The following is a 21,325-nucleotide window of genomic DNA, read 5'->3' as shown; positions in this document are numbered from 1 at the left end:
TTTTAGGATATGCACATTATTTGCTCTCTAATATTTTTATAAAAAGTTATTTTCTTTTTCTAATTTTATAATTATTATATTTATTCCCTTATAATTTGTAAAATAATTTAAGGTCAGCTACATATTCAAGCTAGTTAGTAAAGTGATTTATTGATTTGAAACAAATGCAACAGTGAAAATTTTACTCAAATTCTCTTCTCTTCTTCTGATTTAAATCTCAAAAAGAATATACTAGAAAAAATCAATGTTAAATTCACAGCTGTACATATACAAATAAGTATATTTTGCCATAACAATTATGTGTAAGTTATTTCCTCACTCATTCAGCTAACCATGGTGAATGTACTCTAAATCTGAAAGTTTGGAGACTGCTTCTACTTTCCTTCTGTTTACTAGGCTTTTAAAATGTTGTTTTCAAGCCATTCACGTTTGGGACTCCCTCAACTAATTACTCTATTTTGAAAGAGATAAAGTAAAGTAAATATTTGTTTTTGTGAAATATATTTTTACCAAGAAAGAATATCTATAACTTTGAAACTTTAATGATTTTTTATTATTTAAATGAAAAAAAGCCACAAGTTATTTAAAGACCAAAAAACTCCTCAATTCAGACTAAATTAGTAAAAGATTTTAAAAAATTCTCTCTTAAATGCAAATTCAAGAATTTTGTATTTTGAAAAACCTTATGTTATTTTAAAAAATTTTCCTCCAAACAAAAAATAAGGGGCAAATTGAACTTGAATCCAGTCCTCCATACAGTAAGATCGTTGATCCAGACTTTAAATATTAATCTTGGTTTTTATCTGGAGACTGGAGACTCAGTTTTTTTTCTTTCCACGGATCAAATGAATGCAGGGGCTTCAGCACCCTTTAACAAACTGCTATTTTTAGCCAAAGATTTAGTGAACTGACAAAAAAAAATTTCAAACAAAAAAAAATTTCAAACAAAAAAAAAATTTCAAACACAGAAAAATTTCAAACACAGCCTCTTTTATCTGATATTCTCACTGCTTTAATATCTGATATTCTCACTGCTTTAATCAAGATTTGACAAAAATTCATGTATTAAACCGAAAAGACCTTTTCAATAAAAAACAAAAAATTTTAAAGACTTTTAAGTTAAAATCACCAGTCAAAACCAAGAGTGTTTGTATCAGATCACTTATAATCAGCATAAAAATATATCAGACAGGGATAACTGTGTGATATTTTACTTTTCTCATCACACACAAACACTGTAGATACCAAATAGAGTATAATGAAATTAGATAAAGTCAACAGAATCAAAACATTAAATGTTCACAAAATTATTTTAACATTTATACAATCTCAGATAAAATACAGCAGTAATCAATAGTTGTAGAGTTAAAACCATAAAATTTTAAAAAATTTCATAGAAACGAAACAGAATTAGCAAGGCATCAGATCTTCCTATTAGAGAATATGAATCATAATACCCAAATCAAATATCTAAGAATTCAACAATTCTGCATATGATTCGTCATTTGCCCTCCCAAAATATAATTCTAAAGAGAGAAAAGTAAAAGCAAAAACAAAAACAAAAACAAAAAGAAACAGGAAAAGAGACGGCGAGCTAGGGTTTTGGCTCGAGTGGAGCTAAGCCGAAAGAGGGTTCCTCCTTTTATAAGGAGTGTACCGTTGATCCAACGGCTGGGCCCTGAGTCCAAGTGCCTAAAAATCCTGAAATGGGCTTGTGAGAGGACTCGTCAAGCCCAAGTTGACTGATACATGCTCCGTAAATGACGCAAATGACTAAAAAATTTGAGCTTTGTTAATTGTTGTCCCATGTTCTGCTTCTGGACAACAACCTCGTGAACGTCCTGTGTTATTACCGCCACATGACCCAATCCTTTTATCCAACGTCTTCGTTACTTAGATTCATTGTCACCCCCTTTGTTTTTGTCTTTTCAAATCACTGTATTGATTCAAGCAGAGATTTTGTAGGGTTTCTATTCATCACCTATCATCTTTAGTACAAGTGGAAAAGTGGGTTGCTGCTTTTTGAGCTCCAGAGGTTTTCTCCTGTCGAGTTGGAATGGAGGGTGGCAATGGCAATGAAAGAAGTGGTGATATGCAAATATTTCAGTCTCCATTTAGTGCTATTGGTGTTTCTCAAATGGGTGGCTCTACTATGCGTCAATCTTCGCCTAGTCTTGGTCCTGATACCAGCAAGAGAATCGGTGTTCCTCCTTCTCACCCAAATAATCCACAGATTATGGCCACTCGTTCAGGTTCGCAGAATTTGAACCGAGGGCCGTCCCATTCGAGGTCCTTGTCTCAATCGGCTGTGTTTTCTCTTGATTGCTTGCCTCCATTGAGTCCTTTGCCTTGTCTGTCATCTGGGTCCAATCAATCTCCCCCTGCTTTTACTGATATTTCAATGGAAGATAGAGGTGCTGGGGGTTCTCATGGAATACTATTGATTCCTTCTCCAGTTACCGGAACTAATGATTTACGGGTCAACGAGAGTTTGCCTCCTTGCAGAGGACATAGGCGGTCAATGAGTGATAGTGTCCCTTTAGGATTCTCTGCGATTATCCAGTCTTCCCCTCAGCTGATACCCATTGGGAATCGAGGAGCTTTGGACCGTTCCGGTTGTGGAAGGGAAAATTCAGGGGTGGAAAAATCGAGCGATTTGGTGAAACGAGAATCGGAGTGGAGTAGGAATGGAAATAGCAATATAGATGGGAAATTTGAGGGAGTGGTTGTGGATGACTTGTTAAATGCTTGCATTAATTTTGATAATATGGAGACATTGAACTCTTCTGGGACTGAGGATAAGGATTTGGATAGCAGAGCAAGTGGCACAAAGACAAATGGAGCTGAAAGCAGTGATAATGAAGTTGAAAGTAGAGTAAAAGAAGGGCTCAAGAGAAGTGCTGATGGAGATATTGCAAGGTCTTCTCGTCATTATAGAAGTGTTTCAATGGATAGCTACATGGAAAATTTGCAGTTTGATATTGAGTCTCTGAAATTTCCTCCCATTGGTTCTGCTACAAACTCAATGGATGGGAAGCTGGCCAAGTTCAATATGGAGTTTGGAAATGCTGAATTCAATGAAGAAGAGCTCAAAAAGATTATGGCAAACGAGAAACTTACAGAGATTGCAATGGTTGACCCCAAGCGTGCCAAAAGGTGTATTTCTGCCTTAACTTTTAGCTGTAGAGTTATAGCTAAGCAAATATGCGTTGACTCATTGAGTAAATTTGCCCACAACTTGATTTGTTCTTTTCAGGATTTTAGCCAATCGTCTGTCAGCTGCCCGCTCCAAGGAGCGGAAAATGCGATACATTTCAGAATTAGAGCACAAGGTGCAGACTTTGCAGACAGAAGCAACCAAGTTGTCTGCCCAGGTTACAGTATTACAGGTACTAGAATTTATATAAATCTTCCCAAACTTGCTTTTTATTCATAAGTTATGTTCATCTTATGGTTACTTCTGTTCTTTCCAGCGAGATTCTGCAGCTCTTACAAGCCAGAACAATGAATTGAAATTCTGTCTCCAGGCAATGGAACAACAAGCCAAACTCAAAGATGGTAGGTTTTCCTTTTTGTGTTGCCGGCTTCTTATGCAAACTATTATCTTTTGGCTCATATATACTTGCATCTTTATACTAATTGGAATTAACCCATTAAACATAACCTATTCAACACAATAACTTATAAAAATCATAATAATTAAATACAAATTAGTCATCTCAACAGTTTATTGGAAAAAGGAAAAAATTAATCACACATTGCTGACTGCACTCTAAAATTCATAAATCATATCAATATTTGATGCGTTATCACATTGAGTGTGACACATGGTTCTCATATGTCTCTTACTTTAGTTAGAGAACTAGGTTGCTTGCAATAGCATTTTCTTTTGCATTGTGTGCTCACAAGGTATTATTGTGTAGCTTGACTTCTGTAATTGCTGATTTAATTGCACTTGGAAGCAAGCTCTTTTTGATTTTGTATGTTGATGCTTTATGATTCAAATGGTTTGGAAAATAAGTAGAGAAGAAGCTTGCCTTTTGTTAAGATAGAGAATTGAATGGAATCAAGAATGTAAGATTCTAATTACAGTGCTTAGAGCTAGTAAGAAGAACTGTGTATTCTTCGGCAAAAAAAAAGGGGAACTGTTTGTTAAGTTTTCTACTACTGTAATGGCTAAAAGAAGAATAATAGTTGCAAATACGTCCTGCTCTCCTAGGCAGTCTTGTAATGGCTTGGTTTACTGTTGCTGTTGCATTGTGCTAGCTACTACTGGAGCATTGCACTGTTTCATTCTTTGAAGCCAAAGAGTCTTAGAAAAATTCTCTATCGCAGCTTTGCACTGTTGCATTGTGCTAGCTACTACAGGAGTATTGCAATGTTGTTATGCTGTCTTAGGATCATGTGGATGTTATAGGCTACTTGGGATTACCAGATTTATTTATTGCATTTCGCCTTATCTCATATCGCAGCTTTGAACGAAGCATTAGCTGCAGAGGTTCAACACCTACGCCTCGCTGCTGCAGAGCTCAGGGGAGATGCCCATCAGCAGCTTTCCATTAATCATCAGATGTTAAAGTTGCAGCTTCAAGAACCCACTCAGCTCAACAGCTATCGTTTTCAACAAGAACAGCAGAAAGAATTGCAGCAACTGAGACAGCAACATCAGCATAATCCTCTGCAATCTCAACAGCAGAAGAGTTAGGCTGCTTAACCATTGGATGTTTGCTCATTCTAATTGCAGATTGTCTGATCCTGATCCATTAGCTCTTCTTCTTCTTCTTCTTCTTCTGTTTTTTTTTGTCCTTGTGGGGAAAATTTTGTTACATTGGGCTTCCTTCTCTGTTTATTCTGGAACCCACTTCCACTACAGAGAGATTTTTCATAAGTGTCATGAATGTAATCAATTTCTCAAATGATTACCATGTAAACTCTACCATTACTTTGTAATTTTACTACAGCAACATATTTATATGTTAAAATACATTTAACTGAATTATTATGTAAATTGTTTTATTTTATTAACTTAAATTATAAAATTTTAATGTCTGAATGATGAATAGCTTTTAATCTATGACAATTGCAAAGGAAAATTAATACATGATATTTATAAAAATATAAATACTTAATCATTATATAAAGTTATGAATTATACAAATTTCTACATAAAAAATATTTTTTTTCCTTATGCCTGAGAGCTTCAAATAATTTTTAATGTAATTAGTATTTTTATTATCATATTTCCCTGCAGTTTATCTCAATCAATTGATAAATATTTTAGGTCAATTAATTTGAGAAGTACAATGTCTTTTTTATTATTATCCTTTACTTTGTTTATTAAGCTCCATTTTATTTCATAAAAAGTATTTTATTTAAATATATTTTCATATTCTTTAAGATTTAAAGTATTAAAAAAATTAATAAAAAAATATCATTTTAGCTAAAGGAAAAGCCAAGTCATTAACTATTTTTAAGAAATTGTTTTTAAAAAAATATATTATTTTTAAATTTTAAACAAAAAAATAAAAAAATAAATTATAATTTCATTAATTTTTCATTTTTGAGATATGGAGTTATTTCAAGATATATATTTTAATTTTATATTAAAATAATATTTTACGACATGATTTTAAAATTTAAAAATTATTATTATTTATAAATAACACGATACTATAAAATATTATTTAGCCATAAAATTAAATTATATATTCTAAATTAAAACATAAATTTTAAAATAAAAATTAATAAAATTGTAAGGTATTTTTTTATATTTTTTCTTAAACTTTAAAAATATATGTATTAAAAATATATGTAAATTTATAGATATTTGTTTATATTAACTAAATAATAAAAAATATATTATAAAAAATTAAAAAAATTAATTTTTTATATTCTTCCAATAAAAAAATAAAAATTCATAGATGATATTTTTCATCAATAAAAAAAATATATCTATAAATAAAATTACTAATGAATTAATAAAAGTAAAAAGATCGATGGTTTTGTATTCGTTGCTAAACCTTATCAAAAAAAGCTAGCGTTGATATAATATTATCAACAACATCATTCTTCGTTATTTTTTTGTCGTTGCTAATATTATTAAAATAAATTTTACATACGACGAGATAGTAAAATTTATCTATAATTTTTTTTATCATTAATTACTTATTAATTTATCGATTTTTTTTTATTTTTTATGAATGTGAATTTAATAAATAGTGATACTATCACCCACCCATGCATAGGCGGTATATTTTTAAAAAAATTTTAATTTTATCACCAACTTTAGACGTCAGTAATATATTAATTTAATTAACAATAAATATTATGTCAGTAATAATTTATATTATTTTTAATAAATATAATATTAGCAATACTTCAATATTAATAAAAATATTAATTATTAAAAAAATACTATAACTAAAATATTTTACATACTTATTTCATCAATAAAATTAGTATAATTTAAAAAAATAAATTATTATTTTTTTTTACATATTCAATTTATATCAATAAATACTCAACTGTATGGATAAATATCTAATAAAAATTAAATAAATATTTTAAAAAAATAATTATGAAATTTAATTTTATTATTGATCAAAATATTTAATAAAATAATTTATTTAAAATTTAACTTAATTTTAAGTTTTAAAGTTTATAGACAAATTATAAAATGAAGTACGGTCAACCAGATCATAAAGAAGGTAAAATTGTGAAACCACTCAGAATGTGTATATCTCTCGTGACATAAAATTATAAATAAAAATTAAAATTCATTTATAAAACTATGTGCCCAAAGTAAAATGCAAGGGAGAGAGAAATAAAAGCTAGCAAAAAATAGCTAATTTGAAAAAATTCACACTCATCTAAAATCCTAAATTATAACAAATAAATAAGAAGTTCAAAGTAGGAATCTCTAAATATTAAAATAAAAAAATATATTAATGACAATTTCAAAAAATTTTAAATTATAAAGTAAAACCTGAATAAGAAGTCAATCAAATTGTGATTTGAATGAAAAGAGAGAGAAGCGAGTTCCAATGAGGGAGAGAGATCGACTAAGAGAAAGGGATTTGCAAAAAGCAGCAAGAGAAAGGGAGAGCGTAGAGAGAGAAATTTGAGAGAGTGCAGAAGAGAAAAAAAATTTAAGGGGAGAGAAAATTTTTTTTGTTAAAATATAAATTATAATAGTATATGTTAAAAATAAAATTTAAAAATCATGATAATATCAACGCCCCACCCTATATTTATAAATAATTTATTAAAAAAATTAAAATAAAACATATATTATCAATGTGAACTTTTATCGATAATAAATTAAAATTTTAAATGAATTATATTTAAAGAGAACTGTTGTCACTGTTGTTCCCCATGAGCAGAGCTAAGATCATTTGGGGTATTAATAAGATTGTTTTTATTATAATTGGCCATCGTGGATCACAGTAAATGTTGTAAGAGTGAAATTTCGGCGATAAAAAGATTTTTTTTTTTTCCACATACGGTGTCAATTGATGATCTGAGATTCAAAAAATAAAATTTTATAAGGATTGTCTAAACTTAGTCTGAGAGGAGAATACTTTTCTCCTTTTATTCTTTTCCTTCGTCTGTCAGTGACGTGTAACGGTTTCACTGTCATTAAGCCACCAGTCTTTGCCATACTGATACGGACGTATGAGAATACTAATATCTTTTTCATGTGTAACGACCATTTAATTATCTCCTAGTATCCATGCGGATGGACCCACCAAGCGGACGGACTGACTACTTTTTCTCTCTCAAACTGCACTGAGAGATAAGATTATGATTAAGACCCAAGAGAGATCTGTTCTTAGGGTCGAAAGAGTTGGGCCGGCCTAATTAAAAGAATTAGATAAACGCTAATATATTAAAAATGTAAATATTAAAATAAAATATTAATTAAATATTACTGAAATCTAATTTTCATCCGTAATATATATGTATTAAAACATAAAAATAAAATTTAATATCATTGATAATTAATTTTCATTAATAATAATTAATTAATTAATTAATTAAATATTACCACTATAATATATTATCAGTAATATATTTTAAATTAATTAATTAATTAAATATTACTGATGATGCTTGATTGGTAATAGTATATTTTAAATTAACGAATTAAATATTATCAACAGTCGTCAACTTTAAATTTTTTTAATAATAAGTGACTTTTAAAATTATACTGATAATATTTTTTATTGATAATAAATTAAATTTTAAATAATTATTTAAATGTTATCGATGATATTGTTTATAGATAATAAATTAAAAATTTAAATATCAGCAATAATATTGATAGTTGATTTTATATTTTAAATTAAGTTTTTAATAAAAATATGTAATTTTTAAAATATTTAAAATAATACCAATGATCGTTTACGCCATTAATTAAGGGTCATCAGTATTCGATTCAAATCGAAAAAATTGATCGAATCGATTTGAAAATTTAGTTCGGTTTTTTATACATTTCGATTCGATTCGGTTTTTAATTTCAGAAATTTCAGTTATTTTGATTCGGTTTGATTTTGATCAGAAAAAACTGAAAAAATCGAATTGAACTGATTAATGATAATAATATATTTTTTTTAATAATATAGAGAAATTAAATCATATTAAAATTAAAATATTTTAATTAAATTTTAAAATATTAAAAATAAAATGTAAAAAATAAAAGAATTATTAAAAATCGAAACCAATCAAATCGAACCGAATCGAACTGAATCAGACCGGTCGGTTTGATTTAGTTTCTGATCAAAATCGGTTTGGTTCGGTTTTCATAAACACTAAAATTTCAATTTTTGGTTTATTCAGTTCGATTTTAAACCGAATCGACCGAATGCTCACCCCTACCAATAACATATTAAAATAAAATTTTATATTACTAACTATAATGATAATTGATCATTAATTAAATTTTTAAATAATTATTAAGAAAGTATCGATTACTATTATTTATTAAATATATTTTAATATTTTATTTAATATAAAATTTATTTTTTTAAATAGAAAATTTATTCTTTTATATTTATCGAATAATATATGACATTAATAATAAAAAATATTATCGATGCTATATCGGTGTCGGCATTTATCGACACTTTTAGATTTTAAATTAAAATTTATCATTAAATAATAAAACGTCATCGTTGGTAAAGTTGTTATTAATATGCTATCAATAAAACATTAGTATTATTTGCTTTATTATTTGATTTTTAAGTTTTAGCTACGATAATTAGTCAATAAATATTCAAAAATTATAAATAGATTTTTGGCCTTGTAATTATTATCTATATATTTTTATTTTTTTAGTGTTTCCATTTGGCTTTATTTAAATAAAATCAAACTCATTAAATAATTATTTTTTGATTTTATAATTTTTATTTTTATTTTTATTGTTTCAAAATTAGTATATATATATTAATATATAAATTCACTATTATAATCCTATTTATTTTTATTTTATTTTTAAAAAATCTTTCAAAATTTATCTTAATATATAAAAAAACAAAATACATAAAAATCATAAAACAAATAAGTATTATTTTTAAAAAATATTTATATCTGTTTGCAACGAGATGATAAACTCAATTAGATTTATATTTCTAAAATTATTTGAGGTTATGAGAAATTGAAAAATAGATTATTATCCTACTTTTATTATGAGCTATTTTAAATTATCCTAATAGCTCATTATCATTCATTTTTGCATTTCATTTACTTTAAAATATTATATACTTTTATTTTTGTTAATTATTATATCTATTTTATTTTCAATATAATTACTTATTAAAATTGTAAACTTTCATACCAATAGAAAAATTGTATTAATAAAATTTCAACTGTACATATACACTATTAATTTGTTTTTGGTTTATATATCTTAATAAATTAAAAATATTAATATAAATATTTAATTTAATAATTATTGATATCATTCTCTTATCAAGTGTCAGCTTATTTTAAATACATTCAACTAAAAATATTAGATGTATTTATAGCCAAGGAAATCAAAAATAGCAAGAAATAATGAAATAAAAGTAGCTATTTCTTGGAAAACGCAAACAAAGCAATCCTTTTTATCCTTTTTCTCATTTCTCATGCTTCCATTTTGGATTAGGGTTTCGCTCTGCTCTGCTTTCACGTTGAAGCTTAAACCCCAACCGTGCCGATCCTCCCCCACTAGCCGTTAGCTCATATTTCCCGCCATTTTTTACGTCATCCCAGCCGTTGATTTGCGTTATTTCAAATTTTAGCCGTTGGATCTGTTCTATTTGGTGCCATTTTCGTTTTCTTATTCTGTTTTAAGTGGAAATGTCGGCTGTTGAAACGGAGAAGAAGGTCGACGACGAGAAAAAGGAGGGGGAGCTCTTGTTTTGTGGCGCCACTTGTTGGAATATTATTGGTCGCAAGAAAGGTGTCCAGGAAGGCAACTTGGTCTCTCCTACTCGTCTCCGTCCGCTCGTCGGCGTCGACATTCGCTTCGTTGCCGCTGGCTGTGGTAAGTTTAACTTCCCCGTTGTTTTCTATAAGCTTACTTCGAGATTTTGTAGTCAATTCATAGGCAGTGCAGTGGGTTTTGATTCTTATGTTGTAATCCTTGATGCAGTATCTTGTCATTGTGTGGCCCTGGACGTGGAAGGGCGGTGCTATACATGGGGTAGAAATGAGGCATGACTAAACTCAGTTTTGAAATTTTTTTTTTTTAGTACAATTAGTTTCTCTTAGTATGTCAATGTCAATCATGAGCTTAGCTTGTGTGCGCAGAAGGGGCAACTTGGTCATGGAGACACAGTTCAGCGTGATAGGCCTACAATTGTTTCAGAACTTTCGAAGTAAAGTTTTTGAGCTTATGGCTTGTATATAGATTATTGTGAAAGTTAATGCTTTTTCTTCTTTTATCTGTTGTTCATTATGGATTTTCTTCTATATTGTTAACCTTTTCTACTCACCGTATGTTGTTTGCTGATATTTATAATCTCTTGGTAGATTTCTAGCCCTCTGTATGAAATTGAATATGTTTATATAGAATGTTATTTTAATGTTGTATGAAATTGAACATGTATTGTACAGATAAAATACAGACTAGAGGTCCAATAGTAAGAGTGAAATAGAGGTTCATATGGTAGTGTGAACCTTCAGATATGTCTAAAACTTCGGAGAACTTTAGCTGAGTTGTTAGACGTTTTTTTTTTAAATTTTTTTTATTACGTTTCACAGTTTGGTAATATAGAAGATAGTTTGCAAGATATCTGCTCAAGATTTTTCATCCTTTGAAATGTTGGGAACCAGATATAGATGACCATATGAAATGTTATAGAAGTATGCTAAAAATTCAAATGGATTTTTGTAGAGAAAGACAGTGGAGGGACTATGGGTTGTGATGCAAAATTCTGCTAGGGTCATCTCCTTTTTTGGCTTGGGTCTGAAATTGGAGGTTTAGAAGTGTGAAACCGCCATGCAGCAAAGACTCCCTTCTGTTATGTTTGACGCTTGTTTAGCAAGTTTTTCCATGTAAAGAGTAAGGAAGCATGCTATTTGTTTGAGGATATAGATCGTCCACTTTCCTATGAACTTTATCCTTTTATGTTATGCAAGTTGATTTTGTTGGCTTTTTTTTCGTGTTGCTTATTTTGAGCCTAAAGGGTGTTTATAGACCTTTATAAGTTAGCATTTTTAAGTTGGTAACAATTTATGGCTGGCATCTAATGTGCCACTGGTTGTTCTGAAGGTATAAAATTATTAAAGCTGGATCAGGGAGAAGCCACACAGTAGTGGTCACAGAGGATGGTCAATCCCTAGCATTTGGCTGGAATAAACATGGGCAGTTAGGTTCTGGCTCAGCAAAAAATGGTAAATTCAGTTCTAAATAAAAGTTTAATGCCTAACAGTGAAATGAAAATTTGCTTTTGCTGAAAAAGGATGCTTTTTCTCTGTTTATGAGATTTGTACATGAGTTATGTTGCATTTTCAAATGGAGCATTAAAAATTCTATGTAGTCTTTTGTTTAGTCTTATTTACAGATGCGAAATTGATCTAGTGTGTTTCTGTATTTCACCACGAATATGTTTATTTCTAGATATCAACCTTCTGGATTATACTTTTGCTCTATCGCTTTATAGAAATTGAGTCATCTCCTGTTCGCTGTCTCCTGTCTGACATCAAGAATACTGCTTGTGGAGCTGATTTTACTGTCTGGTTGTCGTCTGTTGAAGGAGCTTCTATACTGTATGGTTTGTGGAACGGATTAGCTCTTTTGTTCCTGGTCTTCTGCTAATTAATTTAATTGCCTATGGTTCTTGGTTTAGTCAGATCAATTTCTGATTTTGCAAAATGTTTTCTGGTTTGCAGAACTGCTGGCCTTCCACAGTATGGTCAGCTTGGACATGGAACAGACAATGAGGTGCGTCAGAAGGTCCTCTGCTTGAGGTTTTTCTGCTGTGGATAATTTTCACTAAATTTTGTGAATTCAGCATGCTAAACACAACAACTACCAGAAGTTGTATTCACAATTACAAGGAACAGACATCCACATTTCACGCACATTTGTTCTTCATTTCCTCTGGTTTCAAATGAAGAACACCTGGGGGATTAGCAGAATATGAGAAAGTCAATAAAGTTTGAACCTTGAAAGCAATAAACATTTGCATGCAAAGCAGAGATAGATGTACAAGTCTGAAATGGAAAATTGGGAGACAGGAATATTAGGAAGAAAATGAATTTCAGTAACTAAGTGGGGCATATACAGTAAGGTTAAATTAATGTTTATGTACAAACCTCTAAATAGTGTTTCATTTCAATAGAGTAGCATCACAATTTACATCTTTAGGTCAGGCAAATTTATACTGGATTTTTCATGTCAAACCAACACCTAAACAAAATAATTAAAAGCCCATATGCTCCAGTTGGTTATAGTTAGGCTTTTGTGTGCAAAAGTTGAATAAACAGCATTGAAGGTGTAGTGCTGCTGTGTTATGTTTTTTAAATAGATATGGTACGAAGAGATTTAGTTTTTTTTCGTACAACATCCAATTCTTTGGACTGGTTTAGCTGTTCAACAACATTAGTTTAAGTTTTTTTGTTGCTATGGGTATGGGTCCTCATTAAATATTGCCTGTGCTCGCAGTACAATACTAAAGATAGCTCAGTCAGGCTTGCATATGAAGCCCAGCCACGGCCTAGAGCAATTGCTTCTCTTGCTGGGGAAACTATTGTAAAAGTTGCATGCGGAGCTAATCATACAGGTTATTAGTAGCAAGTGCCCATTCTCTGTCTATGCACAATTGCACACTAACACATCCCTGCTTCTACTATGGATGTGTACCTTCTATATTTGCTTCTTGAATTTACTAATTTGTTATCTTGCACGCAGTGGCTGTAGATTCAAATGGCTATGTTTACACGTAATGTTCCAATTTAGATAGCCTTTTTGCTTCCTGTGCTTCACTGCTTCTATTATTTATCAACAATTGACAATTGTTCTTTGTTTGTATTTTTAGGTGGGGCTTTGGTGGTTATGGAAGGTTGGTTCCTGCTTTGTGTTCAAATGCACACCGATTCATCCTTGCTTTTTTTTGAGGCACTCTATTATAGCATTTGACAAGATTGAATAACCTTTGGAGAGTTTAAAAGCTTTGCACAGAGCCAATTCTTGTTTCTTGTTTTACCAATCACGCATGTATATTTTGAAATGCTTATCTGTAGGCTTGGACATAGAGAGCAGAAGGATGAGTGGGTTCCTCGTCGTGTGGAAGTCTTTTCAAAGCACAATGTCCTGCCTGCTGATGCAGTGATTTCTGCTGGTTCTGCAAATTCTGCGTGCACTGCTGGTATTATCTGTTCAATCTTCAATGTCTGTTTCATTGACCTTGTTCTAGTAAAATATTTTATTTTCTATAAAATCTTTGGATAATTGCATGTTTCATTCAGATATTATTTGATGATTTATTGTCTTCCTGTCAGTGATCTGCTTTTTGTTTGCTTATTAACGGGTCATACTCATGAATTGGTGCAATTGGAATAGCTACTTGAAGGTTGTTACAGTAACTTGGAGTTAGTAATAGTTTTCAACAATAAATTCGGGTTTAGATGATTGGTATTTTGTGTTGTCACTGGGTGTGCTAGATGGGGCCTTTTGCCTTTTCAACTGAAGGTTTCATGAACACCTGTGTTGAGGCCTATTTTATGTTTCTGGTGCGTCTCTTCAATTGAAGAAACTAGATAGCTGGCCACCTCTGTGTTTATGGCCATTCTGTGACTTGTCATTCCTGCATCTTTGTTTTTACTTCCAATTCTTCTTTGCTGTACATTTCTTTCTTCCCTGTCTCACCTTAGTTATCATGTCAACTTGATTGTTAATAATGACCTTTTAAAATTTTTCTTATTTGTATTTTTATGGGATGCTGGTTTGAAGTATCCTCCTTGCTTTTGGTCACATGCACAAATGCAAGTGCATGCACAGACACACTGTGTCTCCACATTGGTGTTTTGGCTTTTCCAAACAATCTTGCATTCCAACTTTCAGTACATTTTTGCCTCATCAGTGATCCCAAACACTGGAAAACTATATAAGTGCATAATTTATGGAAATGTATGTTTTTCATATTAGATAATATGTGCACACACATAACACATAGTCTTTGATTTGTTTTGGAGGAAATTCTAGTTATTGATCTTGATCAAGCAGTTGGCTTTCCATTTCTGTCTTCCTGACAGTCTGTTGCTTATAAGCATGTTTTTGAGATTATCCAGTTATATTTGTTTTCCAGGAGGTGGACAATTGTACATGTGGGGCAAAATAAAGAATACTGGTGATGACTGGATGTATCCTAAACCTCTAATGGATTTAAGGTTCTTCACAGCCTTTTTAGTTAACTTTGTGATATTCTTGCCCTTGTTCACATTTTAGCTTATGTACTTTTGGTTTTGATTATTCATGTTTTTGATTGTGTTGTCTTTAATTGATGCTTCTTATTTAAATATGTTCCATTCTCTTTATCAAATGATATTCCTGTTCTTTCATTTTGTTTAAGTCCAATCTGTTTGACATCTTATTTATGGTTGCCTGTGTAACAAGAAATATCAACTCATGGTGTTATGTCTCTGATAATAATATAACGTTAAGCCTGAGCGTGAACTTTGATTGTGGATCTACAACATAGGTCATCACTTTTCATGATAGATTCACTAGGGGATTGGCCATACATGTAGTTTGTAACTTTATATTCATGTAGGAAAGCTGTATCAATTTCTAGTAACCAGGCTGCAAATTTCAGAATCCTTTCTAGTTATCAGACATTTCATTATTAATTTCACCAGTGCACTGGCATCATATGTTGTCCAACATCTAATATATTCATTTAGGTAATCTGTATCAGTTTCCAGTTACCAGGCTGCAAAGGTTGGACTTGTTTTGAATTTGTGCACATTTTTTCAATTATATTCCCGAAACTTTAGATGCAAATTTAGAATTCCCCATATTCATTTTGGCATTAAGAAGTTGAGTTTCTTATATGGTGGTTGATTATAAAATCTTTGGGATTTTGGTAAATTTCGGAGTTTTTGAAGTATATGAGGTGTTGCCTTGTGAATAACGTGTATGGTAAGAACATATCTAGTATAGTTGTCACCCGCGGCTCGAAGTAGCTAATGTTCGGAGAAAAATACCATACATCTAAAGTTCTTCTTGCTGTCTCTATAGCCCCCCTCTTCTTCTTTTGCTTCTTCTCCTCATGTTCTTGCTGAATGTGTGGTTTAAGATCTTTTTAAAATAGTTTAGCCTTTTGACTCAGGCTTAGGTGATATTCCCATTGACACTCTTTGACTGATGATTCGACCCTTATCACAAACCTTTTCTTTGATGCTCTAATGACCATCCTCTCGTTGTACTGGTAGCACAAGCACAAAAATATTAAAGAGAGACTCTTTCTAGCCTGATTTTGCATGTTTTCCTCCTCCTCCTTCATGGTAGGAGAGTATCCATTGGCCGTGACCTTATTGCTGACTCCTTGTACATCAACTTAATTTTATTGGTGGGTGTTGAATCTGCTAAAAATAAATCTTGTTCTTTTCAACAATTAAGAAGTGTAGATGTGGTGGGTAGGGTTGAATCCACAAGAAGGGAACAAATTAACTATAATTTTACTTGTGAGAACAAATGCGTAAGAAGATGAAAGACGACCTGCTGACTGACTGGGTGACGACCCAATTAAGGACCTGACCTGTCTTCGACCCACGTACGACCAACCAGCTGACGACTGTATGACTCAATGAGTTGAAATTGGACCTTTCGACCTATCGACTTAATGACCGACCTCTTGGTCACCGGCCTGTCTATACGACTGTCCTAACAAACTTGTGCCCTTACTATTAGATGTTCGGTATGACCGACTAGCGACTCGATGACCACACATTATTAAAGACTTGTCTACCAAACTATAGATAATACGACTGTTCGACCTTTTGATGAATTCCCTGTCGTGACGACACCTGTTGAGCGCATGACTCGAAGTCTTGAAGGCCTGATGTCTTGCGTGTTGACTTGAAGTCTTGACGTTCGACTTGTTGACTACACATCTTAAAGACCCGCTTTTCAACCGATCAAGCATTCGACTATCCGACCTCTTGCTTGGTTTCAAAGCAAGACAAATTAAACTGTAAATATAGAAAGAGGGTTTTGATTGAGAAGGTTTCAAAAGTAAACTAATAAAGAACGAATAATTAAAAGAGATTAAACAGAGTAAGAAAACATATAGTTTCAGGAATATCTCGGTGTGAATTCTTGAGATTGATCATAAACACAATGATGTCCGATCTCAATTTCAGTTATAGTTGTTGACACAGTCTAACAATCTAATCTTTTATTATATAAAAGACTGAAAAGGATCAGTTCACTATTCAGTCCCTAACCATCAAACAAACCACGTGATTAGCTCAATAAGATTTCAATTTGATAACAACATTAAAAACTAAGAAGACCTGACTCCCACCAAGAAGCTCACTCAGCGCGGCTATAAAATTAGAATACGTTATTGCACAATAAAATATTATTTGTCATAAATATCAAACACACAAGTGATTACAGATTTAATGAATCTAAATGACTGAATACTATTCATTCAATGGATCAATTAGCCAGACTGCATCAATTAAACAAATAATAATCTCAAGAATAAAAAGAATAACATAGAAACAAAAAATAAGGTGGAAAGATTAAGCTCAATTGATCTCACAATTATCGTAAATTAGACCTTGAGAAATCCCTATTCAAGCCCTAGCTAGATAGAGTAGTTTAGCTACTGGAGCTCATGATAAAACTCTCAAACACTGAAAACTCCGTATGCCTCTTACAGAGAAGCTTCCCCTTTCTAAGGGAAAAAACCTAAACTAAAGAGGAAGAAAATAAATCTCCTTTTAAAAGGAGAATTGACAAACCTAAAATCATAGTCTTTTTGAAATCGTTTCTTTTCAAACTGGTCCTCTTCAATCATATCCGGAAATCCCGTAATATTTCATAAATCGTGCCTGCGATCTTGTGTACGAGGTTTGCCCGCTAAAAACTGACTTCGCAAGAGGTTTGACGAGGTCTGCTTTTGCAAGAGGTCTGACGAGGTCTGCTTTTGCAAGAGGTCTGACGAGGTCTGCTTTTGCAAGAGGTCTGACGAGGTCTGCTTTTGCAAGAGGTCTGACGAGGTCTGCTTTTGCAAGAGGTCTGACGAGGTCTGCTTTTGCAAGAGGTCTGACGAGGTCTGCTTTTGCAAGAGGTCTGACGAGGTCTGCGTTGCACGAGTCTGCCTTGTAAGAGGCTGGCTCTGCTAGAGGTTCGCTAGGTAAGATGTCGGCTTTGCCGGAACTCCGCGATTCCACCTCTGATTTCTACCTAAATCTCACAATTAGGAGTTTTTCTTTCCAAAGAGTACAAAGTCTGTCAATATTGCAAAAATAAAAGAATGCCCATAATTCAGCGCAATCAAATCCAATTTTACGAGAAAGAATGTGCATTAAATAGGCATAAATATGCACTATCATTTATGTTCTTCAGATTTCTGAAAGCATCTGCATCCGACTGTCTTCTTCTGTGCCTCTTTGTTCCTGGTAACATATTTCTGCCACATCCAGAATAGGAAATATTCTTGATTTTCTGTTCAATAAGCCTATACCATTTTTGTTAACCATTTTTTCTTATATTTCCTTCCTTTGATGGTCAGATAGTTCTATATCCTGACTACTTATTTGATTAAAAATATAAATGCTGAACCTGATGAGGCAGCTGAGACATGCTTACCAATTGCATGCTTAATTTCTTATACCTTTGGCAATGGGAGTTTCACATCATTGGTCAAGGTACCAAATGCATTTGTTTCCTTCAGTTTTCTGATATATGGTTTCTATGTGTTTCATTCATTTTGGAGGTTCTTTATTTTTATTTTATTGGAGCAACTTTTTTGTAATTTGCAATGTGTCGCATATTGTTTATTGCCTTTTGTTTTTTGGGGGCTTATTTTAAGTTTGGAATTATCTTAAAAGGAGTCAATTTATTGATTTTACTATGAAAAAAAAAATTAAGATAATTATTGTTTTGGTGTTCAGTGGTTGGAATTTACGTTGCATGGATTCTGGCAGCATGCACCATTTTGTTGGTGCTGATAACTCCTGCATAAGTTGGGGCCATGCTCAGTATGGTGAACTAGGATATGGTCCTTCTGGACAAAAGTATGTAAATTTTATGTGGCCAAATACTTGCACTCTTGTACTATTTGAAATTAATTCATCAAATATCTGAATTAAAGTTAAACTTATTTTACACTTGAACTCATAAAAATCGTAATAATTGAATACAAATTTGCTATGTCATTAATGATTTGTGTCAAAGTCATTATTAGTCTAACTTTACGCAAAGTGCTCTAAGGTTTGCTAAATTTGCTCTAAATTGTTTAAAAATAACAAAGTTAATATCTTCTTATTGAGGGTTGCTTTGTCGTTTTATAAAAATTTATAGTGTAATTAGCAATTAGAGCGAAGTCATCAATAATGACTTTTTTGTTAAATCATTAATGACATGACTAATTTATGTTTAATTGTTATAATTTTTATAATTTAAGGTGTTTAATATGTCAATTTTTATTCAGGTGTCCAATGGATTAATCTCAAATAGTAAAAGGGGTGTAAGCATGTATTTGAGACAAATTTATGGCGTATGATTTTTTATTTCCATGGGGCTTCTCTCTTTGCATTTGATTTTTCGCTTTTTATCCTTGTTTCTCCATTTCAGGTCTTCATCAGTACCCAAGAAGGTAGATATTCTTGAGAGCATGCATGTTATTGGGTGAGAAATATGTTGTATTCATTATATTTTAAAATCTCTATGCAGTACTGGGATCTGATGATGAATACTTCTATTTCAGTGTTGCATGTGGCATGGGCCTTTCCATGGTTATAGTTGATAGAACAAATGTTGATGACCGGCTTGAGCAGGTAATTCATATTTAAGTGCATGCTTAGTTGCCCTGTCGGGCTTTATTTTTGTGATGTGTGCAGTGTCTCTTGTTTGAGATTTATGGTCTGACCAGTAATTTGCCCGTTTGTTGTTAATATAATTGCAGCAATCATGATTAATCCTAATAAATGCTTTTGAGGTTTGTCCGAGCAAGCAGATACTTGTTGCCTCCTAAGATTTAATCAGCTGTATATACCTTGTCAAAGTGTCTGGTACTTATTTTCCAAAATAAAGAAAATTGATATAAACTATTGTTAATGTCAAATAAAATAAATTTGTTTATCTTTTCTCTATTCCTGTTTGACTATGGATACTTTGTAGTATTTAGATTTATTTCTTGACCCCAGTTGCACGTGTTTAATGGATTTTTGCTTTCTCTCTCTCACTTTTTTTTTTCCCCACAGCTGGATATCTATGATGGCAAGGTTTCTGGTGAAGGTATGGTGGTTAAAATTCATCGATTTCTTTTCTTGTTCTTTATATTCATAAGCATCTGTATGTTGTGAGCATGCATATCAGTTCTAGGGGTCAGATGTATGCATTCATTTTTTTGTTTGATGCAACTGAAATGCAGTCATGAATAAAAAATATCATTTCATTTTTTTTCCAGCAGGGAGTGATGAACCAGAGAGCAAATCTCCAGCTGCTAAGCAAAGTACAAAAAAAGTTAGCGCTAAAGCTTCCGATGATTCAAAGAAAAGGAAGAAACCCAAAGATTCATCAGAATCAGAAGATGAAGACATCACGGATACTGAAAGTGAAAGTAGCGAAGAACAGGTCAATGGCCGCACTCGACAAAGTGAACCGGGTAGAAAGGTTCCTGATAGAAGTCGAGGAAAATCTGCAGCACAAGGTAAAGTTGGTGGGCGTTCGAGCAATAAAAGTACAAATTCTTCTAAAGTAAAAGCAGGCAAGAGAGGAAGGCCAAGGAAGGCATAACTTGCATACTCTGGATGAAAATTGAAATTTTTATGTAGAGAACTGCGCAATCGAATTTGCATTTTTTAATTGTTCAAGCATTTTTAAGTTTCATTTCCCTTGGCATCCTTTTGTGCTTCCTCTTTTAAAGGAAGCAAGTATTTATGGGTATTGATGCCTTGATTACTCGTTGAGATCTAGGGAAACTGAAGCATTTTGGGCGTAAGCTTGTTCCATTTTTATGTCAACTGATTCTAATCTGTGAATTGATGACAGGAATGCTTACCATGAACTTGTTCCAGACGAGAAAATTTTTTCATTTTACATGATGTAGGCATATGAAGTTTACTACGTTGCTTTTAAGTGCCATATGTATCCAGTGTCGAAATGCAAATGCAAGCTAGGGTGGCAATTTGTCTTCGTTGTCATCAAATAGTTCACTTTCATACTTTAATTTTCTTGTTTTTGTTTTTTGTATGACAGTGTATAAAAGCTCATGTATGACATGAGTCCAAAACAGAAACGGAACTGGCAAGGGCTCGGTCTCCGTAGTCATCAACATTACATGTATGAAAGCTTATATATTACATGAATTCAAAATTTCCCATACATTTGTTTAGAGTTAAAATAAGTTTAATTTATTTTTTTATCAATTAAATTTTTGTATTTTTTTAAAATAAATAAGTTTTAATTTAATAAAATGTCTTTTTAATAATGAAATATTTTTATACAATAAAATTTTATTTTTATAATTTTAAAAATTATTTATTATTTTTATATATTTATTTTAATATTTATGTTAATTAAAATATTAATTTTTTAATAACTTAAATTAAAATTATAATATTTTTATTATTAAAATTATAATATTATATTAACTCAAGATTT

At 31.6% G+C, this 21,325-nt stretch overlaps 2 protein-coding genes and 2 non-coding genes across 6 annotated transcripts; 2 read left to right on the top strand and 2 right to left on the bottom strand.

Annotated features, from left to right (window-relative positions):
- Positions 1 to 1,146: 1,146 nt before the first annotated feature.
- Positions 1,147 to 1,234, bottom strand: LOC122723757. The gene has a single exon (XR_006350897.1). It is a non-coding gene; the product is annotated as a small nucleolar RNA R38 (small nucleolar RNA).
- A 184-nt stretch (positions 1,235 to 1,418) lies between these two features.
- Positions 1,419 to 1,498, bottom strand: LOC122723767. The gene has a single exon (XR_006350907.1). It is a non-coding gene; the product is annotated as a small nucleolar RNA snoR64a (small nucleolar RNA).
- Positions 1,499 to 1,777: 279 nt separating this feature from the next.
- On the top strand, positions 1,778 to 5,025 carry LOC110614487 (bZIP transcription factor 29). Its single transcript, XM_021756035.2, has 4 exons — positions 1,778 to 3,156; positions 3,257 to 3,389; positions 3,474 to 3,558; positions 4,473 to 5,025. The coding sequence occupies exons 1-4, from the start codon at positions 2,057 to 2,059 to the stop codon at positions 4,703 to 4,705; spliced, it is 1,551 nt and encodes a 516-aa protein (XP_021611727.1). The 5' UTR covers positions 1,778 to 2,056; the 3' UTR covers positions 4,706 to 5,025.
- Positions 5,026 to 10,075: 5,050 nt separating this feature from the next.
- LOC110615489 (protein RCC2 homolog) lies at positions 10,076 to 20,798 on the top strand. Of its 3 annotated transcripts, none has more exons than XM_021757345.2 (16): positions 10,076 to 10,525; positions 10,634 to 10,695; positions 10,792 to 10,859; positions 11,756 to 11,877; positions 12,147 to 12,252; positions 12,376 to 12,427; positions 13,151 to 13,268; positions 13,397 to 13,427; positions 13,524 to 13,547; positions 13,729 to 13,853; positions 14,793 to 14,874; positions 18,613 to 18,735; positions 19,295 to 19,348; positions 19,428 to 19,497; positions 19,924 to 19,957; positions 20,133 to 20,798. In XM_021757345.2, the coding sequence occupies exons 1-16, from the start codon at positions 10,339 to 10,341 to the stop codon at positions 20,456 to 20,458; spliced, it is 1,584 nt and encodes a 527-aa protein (XP_021613037.1). In that variant the 5' UTR covers positions 10,076 to 10,338; the 3' UTR covers positions 20,459 to 20,798. The 3 variants fall into 3 exon arrangements, with proteins under 3 accessions (XP_021613037.1, XP_021613036.1, XP_021613038.1); XM_021757344.2 differs by having other exon boundaries at positions 20,130 to 20,798; XM_021757346.2 differs by lacking the exon at positions 18,613 to 18,735 and having other exon boundaries at positions 20,130 to 20,798.
- Positions 20,799 to 21,325: the final 527 nt, after the last annotated feature.

The sequence above is a fragment of the Manihot esculenta genome, chromosome 5 (assembly GCF_001659605.2).
Source record: "Manihot esculenta cultivar AM560-2 chromosome 5, M.esculenta_v8, whole genome shotgun sequence".
NCBI lineage: Eukaryota > Viridiplantae > Streptophyta > Magnoliopsida > Malpighiales > Euphorbiaceae > Manihot > Manihot esculenta.
Note: the sequence above shows the minus strand (reverse complement) of the source record. Positions and strands in the feature narration are given on the sequence as shown.

Excerpts from the sequence above, each read along its gene's own strand:
- LOC110614487 (XM_021756035.2), top strand. The coding sequence starts at position 2,057 with ATGGAGGGTGGCAATGGCAATGAAAGAAGTGGTGATATGCAAATATTT. Across the intron at positions 3,157-3,256 it reads GACCCCAAGCGTGCCAAAAG|GATTTTAGCCAATCGTCTGT; the intron begins GTGTATTTCTGC and ends TGTTCTTTTCAG. Across the intron at positions 3,390-3,473 it reads CCCAGGTTACAGTATTACAG|CGAGATTCTGCAGCTCTTAC; the intron begins GTACTAGAATTT and ends TGTTCTTTCCAG.
- LOC110615489 (XM_021757344.2), top strand. The coding sequence starts at position 10,339 with ATGTCGGCTGTTGAAACGGAGAAGAAGGTCGACGACGAGAAAAAGGAG. Across the intron at positions 10,526-10,633 it reads CTTCGTTGCCGCTGGCTGTG|TATCTTGTCATTGTGTGGCC; the intron begins GTAAGTTTAACT and ends TCCTTGATGCAG. Across the intron at positions 12,253-12,375 it reads GTTGAAGGAGCTTCTATACT|AACTGCTGGCCTTCCACAGT; the intron begins GTATGGTTTGTG and ends TCTGGTTTGCAG.